Below are 7429 nucleotides of genomic sequence, written 5' to 3'. Positions count from 1 at the left end.
TGAAAATACTCGCCTAATTTGGGGGCCAGGATGTATAAATGAGCATCCTCCCCACGGTTTACATCCACACACAAACACACTTGACACATTAGGGGCATCAACTCAACTTCACAACACTGACACGCACCGTCACCAGGACTTGGTGCAACGACACAACAAAAATCACACGCAGAAAATTACAATGGTTGTAAAATTCCATAACATGTACACACCAAACCAGCTGTCATTTTATCAAACCAGCTGATTCTAAATTGTCACTCCATGATTTTTTCCCATTTGTTTACTTGATTCCATAGTACAACGGATTCTAAAACATTTGTCGTTAAAATATAAAAAAAGAAGAAGGACTTGGTGCAACGACACAACAAAAAACACACGCAGAAAATTGGAAAGGTAAGTTTTAAATAGATTTTATAATTTCCACTTAAATTATAAAGATTTGTTACAGTTTTTTGTTAAGAATGTATGCAGAAGATGCGCTAATTCACAATAGTCATTCTTAACAAATTGACCGAATCAGCCGTTCATATATCACTAAATTCTGCAAAAGGTGCTCTCTTGGCCTTGCATATTTCAGTATAAGATTTTTGGAAATGCAAAAATACATAAAAAGAAATTTGTGGAGTGAAAGGGGAGAAGCCCGAGCATTGAATTGTGGCAAAACAAAATTAGTGCTCTTCGCGGGTTAATATTAAGGCATCCAAAACTTACCATTCTCGTTGCTCAAAATGTACACATACAAACAAATTTGTGAGTTGTCAGCGAAAACTCATCGAAAACACACATTGTCGGTCCGAACGACTTAGATTCCGCAACCCACAAATGTGTTTTCAAGATGTTTTCAATGTCGGTCCGAACATAGTCAGGGGTGTTGTGGAATCTGATAGTTGTCGGAATCAAAATTTTAACCGATCAAAAAACGTAGTATGTGTCACGAATTCAGATATTATTAGTTTGATATTCGAAACAGAATTTGTATCGATTTTGGTGTCACGGAAACCAATTTTATCGGTTTTGCTATCAGAAAACAAAGCAAGAAGATAGTCGCTCACAGATTTGAAATGTAAGTTAAGAAATCAAGTCATTTTCTTGTTTCGAATTAATTTATCTTTATTTCTATAGGGGAAACATGAGTATAAAACACGAAATGTCTTAATTATTGAGTTTTTGGAAAAAAGAATTCGGATATTTAAAGATATTAGATTTACAAAACGTAATAAATGTAATTTAACACCCAAATGCGTCTTTATTCATTCGATAAATGTTATCTCTTAAAATCTTTCTTTAATTTAAGTTTTGTCACATTAGTATACAGCTGATTCGAATATTGGTTTTGCGTATGTTCGAAAAGACGAAAATCTAATCAGATTCTGTGACACCAATGAAAATAATGAAATTGGTTTGCAATTCTGACAGCTAAGCAATTCTGTCTTGGATTCCACAACACCCCTGAGTATTATACGACTTGATAAGAAAAGCGAAGGAAGTCAGCGTTTACAAACCAATAAATTTGCCGTGATATCTACAATTAGGGATCGATTTATTGAAAATTCACAACTAAACGCGCTAATATATCTGCTAGACGCTCGGTCAATATTTCCCTTCTAGCGTTCAAAATATTTCGAATTCCCATCTATAAGTAGGGGACATATTCTTAGATTATTTTTAAAGAGACTTAAGCAAAAAAACAAATTCGTTTTTTTAAGTCTCTAAAGCAGGCTCCCCCTTAATACACTATTGTTAATACGCACAATTGGTTTTTTACTAAAAAATTAATTATATATTTTAAAATAAAAATTGAAATAAAAAAGGCAAAAAAAGAAGAAATTATAAAAAAAACAACAATTAAAATTAATCATCCCGAAAATTTGTATTCGACGAGACGAGACGCTTCGATTTAGAGGTGGGGGAGTTAACACTACCAATATCACAAACCACAAAGCTATTAAGTACACAAAATCTATGATTGAAGAATTGATAAGAATCATGCATCAGTTTCTTTGTAGAATATTGTCGGACGAAAGCATGCCCAACAACTGGAATTTAATTGTGCTCTGTCCAATCCACAAAAAGGGAGACCTCCCAATCTACGTCAACTACCATGGTATAAGCCTCCTCAACATCGCGTATAATACTATGTTCGGACCGACATTGAAAACATTTTGAAAACACATTTGTATGTTGTGGAACGTAAGTCGTTCGGACCGACAATTTGTGTTTTCGCTGAGTTTTCACTGACAGTTCACAAATTTATTTGTTTGTTTACATTTGAGCAACGAGAATGGTAAGTTTTGAAATCTTTAATATTTGCTTATAATTATTACTAACGATCGTGTTTTTTTTAGAATTCTGAGAAAAAGATGTTAATTGCGAAAGCATTGGCTTTGAGAAGCCAAATAAATATCCTGCTCATCGACAATTCTTCAAGAGAACTATTGGAATGTCTTACTACTCAGCACCATGCCTTGACAAAAGAGATAGCCGAGTTAAAGAAACAATATCTAATCGTATTAGATTTAATAAAGGACACTGGGATGCCGATTAATTCATGTTGGACAAAAGTGTGTATATGTTCCTATTGATGCAAAAGTTTTCAATTATATATTATTAATTCCAGCAACGTAAGAATCAGTTTTGGGAACACGATTGCCAACGAAACGGTTGTGCTTTTTTTAAAGAGAACTTTCGCATGAACCGAAGTTCCTTTGATAAATTATGTGACATCCTCCGCCCGTTACAAAAAATGGATACAAATTACCGAAAAGCTATTCCTATCGAGAAAAGAGTGGCTATAACATTATTTGCTTTAGGGTCATCTGCAGAGTATCGTAGTATCGCCAACATGTTCGGTGTAGGAAAATCTACGGTTTGCGAAATTTTACTGGAATTTTGCACCGAAATCTGGAGATTACTGCAGCCATCCTGTTTTAAAATGTTGCCTTTAAACAGAGAAAATATAACCGAATTGGTGACTGGTTTCGAGGTAATTGGATTCCCACAATGCTTAGGAGCAATTGGTAATATTGGTTATAAAATCTTAAATTTGCGCTAATGTTCTAATAATTGTTTACAGACGGATGCCACATTGAGATTCATCCATCATCTGACGAAGCTGTTGATTATTATAATTATAAAGGATGGTATTCCACCGTTTTAATGGCATTAGTTGATTCTAAGTAAAGTCTAAAACTCAATATATGTACATATGTATAAGTACATAAGTAATGTTTACAATATATTTTCAGATACCGTTTTACTTACATAAACGTAGGAAGTCCCGGGCGATGTAATGACTCTCAAATTTATGAGACGTCATCACTTAAAAAAGAAATGGATAGTTGTTCTTTACTAAGCGAAATGTCTAGAGAAATTTCAGGCGTAAATGTGCCAGTATTCATTATTGGGGATTCGGCTTTTCGATTTAGCAAACAACTAATGAAACCGTATCCATTTAGCGTAAATCAAAATAATGGTGAGAAGGTATTCAACTACGCTCTTTCGAAAACACGTAGAGTTGTCGAAAATGCTTTTGGACACCTCAAGGCCCGCTTTCGACGCATCGGAAAAGGAATTGACAACTCTGTACGGAATGCCAACTCCATAATAAAAGCATGTTGCGTCCTTCACAATTTTTTAAATGATAACAACGACACGCTAAACGCTAAATGGTTACGCGCTTTGGAAGAGTTGGAGACTAGACGCCAGAATCCGTGTGATATTTCATATGCATCTGACGACCCAATTAATGGAGAAATGATTCGGACAGCACTTTGTACATATTTTGGTAAGTACATGTGCATATCGTATCACAATATCTACATTTTACACAATTGCATATACATTAAATCAAAGATAAAGTTGTACACACCAAACAAAATTCAATTTTATTTTCCATATAAAAAATAATACATATCAACGTTAAACAGAAAATACTTATATTCATTTTTTTATTTATTTAGAAATTGAAGCAATCGTTCATTTGTTTCTTTACAATCTTTTATAAATTGTTCCATCATTTCGGTTTTTTTGTTATCATTTTCAACCATTTTTTTTGTCAAGTCCTTAATTTCTTTGCTGGTTTCAAGGGATTGCTGATTTGCTTTTTCGAGCTGCTTTTCTATTTGTTCAAATTTTTTTAAAATTATGGTTTGAAAATTATTCCTTTTTTTATTGATAGCATCACTCGGCTCGGGAGACGGTACTGGTACCGAAGAAGTATCGCTTGGCGACATCGGCATAGCTGAGGGCGATGGTAGGCAAATCGGTGATGGCAATGGCGATGCAGCAACCGCAGCCGTTTCCACCGAAATTTGGAGTGGTTCGGAGTTGGTAGAACCTTTTTAAAAATTTAAATATACATGTAAATATAAATAATATATTGAATTAAAACAAATGTTTCTTACTTTGAAAACTTTCCTCCACTAAGTTCTCGGCATTGTAGCTGACGTACGGCAACAGCACGGCTCTCATTTTCTCGTAAAGTGGCCACTGCGAGGGAGAACCGCCAGTTGACCCGACTGCTGTCTTCTCTTTCCTGTAAAACATGATATATATGTAAAAGCTCTATTTTTCTTAATTTTATTTAATTACATACCTATATCTCTGTGAAAGGTTGTGCATTTTCGACTTTATTTCACTCGCCGTGAAATGCACACCTTGTTGCTGCATCTCCATTGCCATTTCCTCCACTATATGGCTGTTCTTCTTGGGTCCGCGAAAAGCACTTACTTTGTTCCGCCACAATTCAATTAATAGGGCTTTTGCCCTATCACTCCAACAACTTCTTTTTTTGTACTTTTGTTTTTCCATTTTCGAAATGATTTACTTGTCAGCTGTATTTTATATGGAATGTAAACAAATATCAAGTGACAATTTAGGGCCGGCAAAATATGTCTTCCAAAAAAATCGATTAAACTAGAGCAGGCACCGATTATAATGAGTGGAATGTAAGTTTTCAAGAAGTTTTCAGCGAAAACTGTGTTTTCGTTTGACAGATTTTACATGGACGAAAACACAAGTTTTCGTGCGAAAACCAGTTTTCCCACGAAAACATGTTTTCGTTGTCGGTCCGAACATAGTATAAGCTTCTATCGAGCGTATTGTGTGAAAGATGAAAGCCCACCGTCAACAAACAGATTAGACCTTATCAGTGTGGCTTTAGCCCTGGCAAATCAACAACTGACCAGATATTCACCATGCGACAAATCTTGGAAAAGAGAATCGACACGCATCACCTCTTCGTCGATTTCAAAGCTGCTTTTGACAGCACGAAAAAGAGCTGCCTTTATGCCGCGATGTCTCAATTTGGTATCTCCACAAAACTAATACGGCTGTGTAAACTGACGTTGAACAACATCAAAAGCTGAGTCAAGATCGGGAAGGACGGGAAGGCTCTCCGAGCCGTTCGATACCAAACGAGGTTTCAGATATGGCGACTTCCTTTAGTGCGATTTTTTCGATCTGCTCTTGGAGAAAATGATTTGAGCTGCAGAACTAAATAGGGAAGGTACTATCTTCTATAAGAGTGTACAGCTGCTTGCATGTGCTGATGATATTAATATCATTGGCTTTAACAAGCGTTAGTCCTGCTTTCTCTAGACTAGATAAGGAAGCAAAGCAAATGGGATTGGTAGTGAACAAGGGCAAGACGAAATATCTCCTGTCATCAACTGCGAAGTTGTGGATAATTTCGTTTATCTTGGAACCAGCACCATTACCAACACCAACAACAACGTCAGCCTCGAAATCCAACGCAAAATATCTCTTGCCAACAGGTGCTACTTTGGGCTGAGTAGGCAATTGAGAAGTAAAGTCCCTCTTGACAAACAAAAACCAAACTCTATAAGTCACTCATAATTCCCGTCCTGCTATATGGGGCAGAGTCTTGGACGATGACAACATCTGGTGAGTCGACGTTAAGAGTTTTCGGGAGGAAGGTTCTGCGGAAGATTTACGGTCCTTTGCGCATTGGTTACGGCAAATATCACATTCGAAGGAACAATGAGCTGTATGAGGTATAGGACGACATTGACATAGTTCAGTGAATTAAGAGACAAGGGCTGCACTAGATAAGTCATGTCGTAGGTATGTATGAAAACACTCCAACTTTGCAAGTATTCCACGCAGTACCCGCCGTGGGAAGTAGAGGAAGAGGAAGACCTCCACTTCGTTGGAAAGACTAGGTGGAGAAGGATCTGGCTTTGCTTGAAATTTCCAATTGGCGCCACGTAGCGAAAAGAAGAAACGACTGGCACGCTGTGGTTATCGCGGCTCTAATCGCGAAAGGTTTTGATAAGTTTAGAGAATCTGCGCCCTTCACCAGCTCCGAACAAAGGAAGTGTTAGCAATACCCGTATTGCCGTGAATATATTTACATCGATATCTATTAACTCTTTTGAACAAATATAATTCAAAACGTGAAGTAGTGTAGTTTCCTGAACACTTTTTCTATCAATAGACTCGACTTCTTGGCTAAAGTCTATATCCATTAATTCATCGAGAGTTACAATGATCAAAAATGGCTGTCTGTAAAAGTTTGAAGCTGATCAATATTAAATAAAAATTCAAAAGTTTTAATAACTTGTTTCAACTGATCGTATCTTTTATCTATTGAAGACAATAAAATATCAAAAATGGCAAAAACAGAATTAATTTAAGAACTTTGCTTGGCATCGTCAATTGGCTCATCTTCTTCCTCGTAATTGTACCGTCTTTTCTGTTTTCTCATTTGGACGGGCCGGCCCTGGAGAGAAATACAAGGTGCGTTCCAAAGTAAACAGGAATTTTCGACTGGTGTGTTAGAATCTGCTATCTTTATCGATTATCCAGTGAGAATTTCATGACATTTCATTGATTGGAAGTGAAGTTATTGCGTTTTAAGTGTCAATATGTTTGTTTTATAGCCCCGACAGACGAGAGCGCTAATATGCATTAGCGGGCTTAATTTACATTTATGTACTTCCCAAAAAATGGCTAGTTTCTGCAATTGTTTGCCAGATGTCGCTTGAAATCTGCCAACTTGTCTGCTAATTAAATTATGTGCAAGTATATTAATAAAAACAAATTTTAATAGTTTTAGATGGCAGAAAATAAACAACGCACAGTTTGCTATCCATTTTTCCGAAATTCTTAACTTTTTCGCACACTTTTATTTCACTTTTTTTAATAAATAAATAAATTTCACTATCAGCTGTCTAAATCATCAATTTTGCTCGTCTGTCAGGGCTATTATCGGTGCGAAAATGAGCTTCGAACAAAGAGTTAAGATTAAATTTTGTTTTTAAATTGGTAAAACTTTTACGAAACCGTTTCAATTGATTAAACAATTTTATGGCGATGATTGCCTATCCCGTAGCAGATTGCACGAGTGGTTTCAATGTTTTAAAGTGGTCGTGAGGACATACATGAAGATCAACATGTGGGCCAAACA

The 7429-nt window shown here is 36.2% G+C and overlaps 1 protein-coding gene across 3 annotated transcripts; it reads left to right on the top strand.

Annotated features, from left to right (window-relative positions):
- The first annotated feature begins 2132 nt into the window (after positions 1–2132).
- LOC126763912 (putative nuclease HARBI1) lies at positions 2133–4352 on the top strand. 3 transcript variants are annotated; one of them, XM_050481686.1, is made up of 6 exons: positions 2133–2284; positions 2346–2561; positions 2618–3017; positions 3074–3176; positions 3246–3784; positions 4196–4352. In XM_050481686.1, the coding sequence occupies exons 1-6, from the start codon at positions 2282–2284 to the stop codon at positions 4342–4344; spliced, it is 1410 nt and encodes a 469-aa protein (XP_050337643.1). In that variant the 5' UTR covers positions 2133–2281; the 3' UTR covers positions 4345–4352. The 3 variants fall into 3 exon arrangements, with proteins under 3 accessions (XP_050337643.1, XP_050337638.1, XP_050337650.1); XM_050481681.1 differs by having other exon boundaries at positions 4178–4352; XM_050481693.1 differs by lacking the exon at positions 4196–4352 and adding an exon at positions 3960–4052.
- The last annotated feature ends 3077 nt before the right edge of the window (positions 4353–7429 follow it).

The sequence above is a fragment of the Bactrocera neohumeralis genome, chromosome 2, assembly GCF_024586455.1.
Source record: "Bactrocera neohumeralis isolate Rockhampton chromosome 2, APGP_CSIRO_Bneo_wtdbg2-racon-allhic-juicebox.fasta_v2, whole genome shotgun sequence".
Classification (NCBI taxonomy): domain Eukaryota; kingdom Metazoa; phylum Arthropoda; class Insecta; order Diptera; family Tephritidae; genus Bactrocera; species Bactrocera neohumeralis.
The sequence above is the reverse complement of the archived record's forward strand: the minus strand, read 5'-3'. Positions and strand labels throughout refer to the sequence as shown.

Coding starts and splice junctions, on each gene's coding strand:
- LOC126763912 (XM_050481681.1), top strand. Junction 3,018..3,073: donor ACAATGCTTAGGAGCAATTG/GTAATATTGGTT, acceptor AATTGTTTACAG/ACGGATGCCACATTGAGATT. Junction 3,785..4,177: donor AGCACTTTGTACATATTTTG/GTAAGTACATGT, acceptor TTTTATTGATAG/CATCACTCGGCTCGGGAGAC.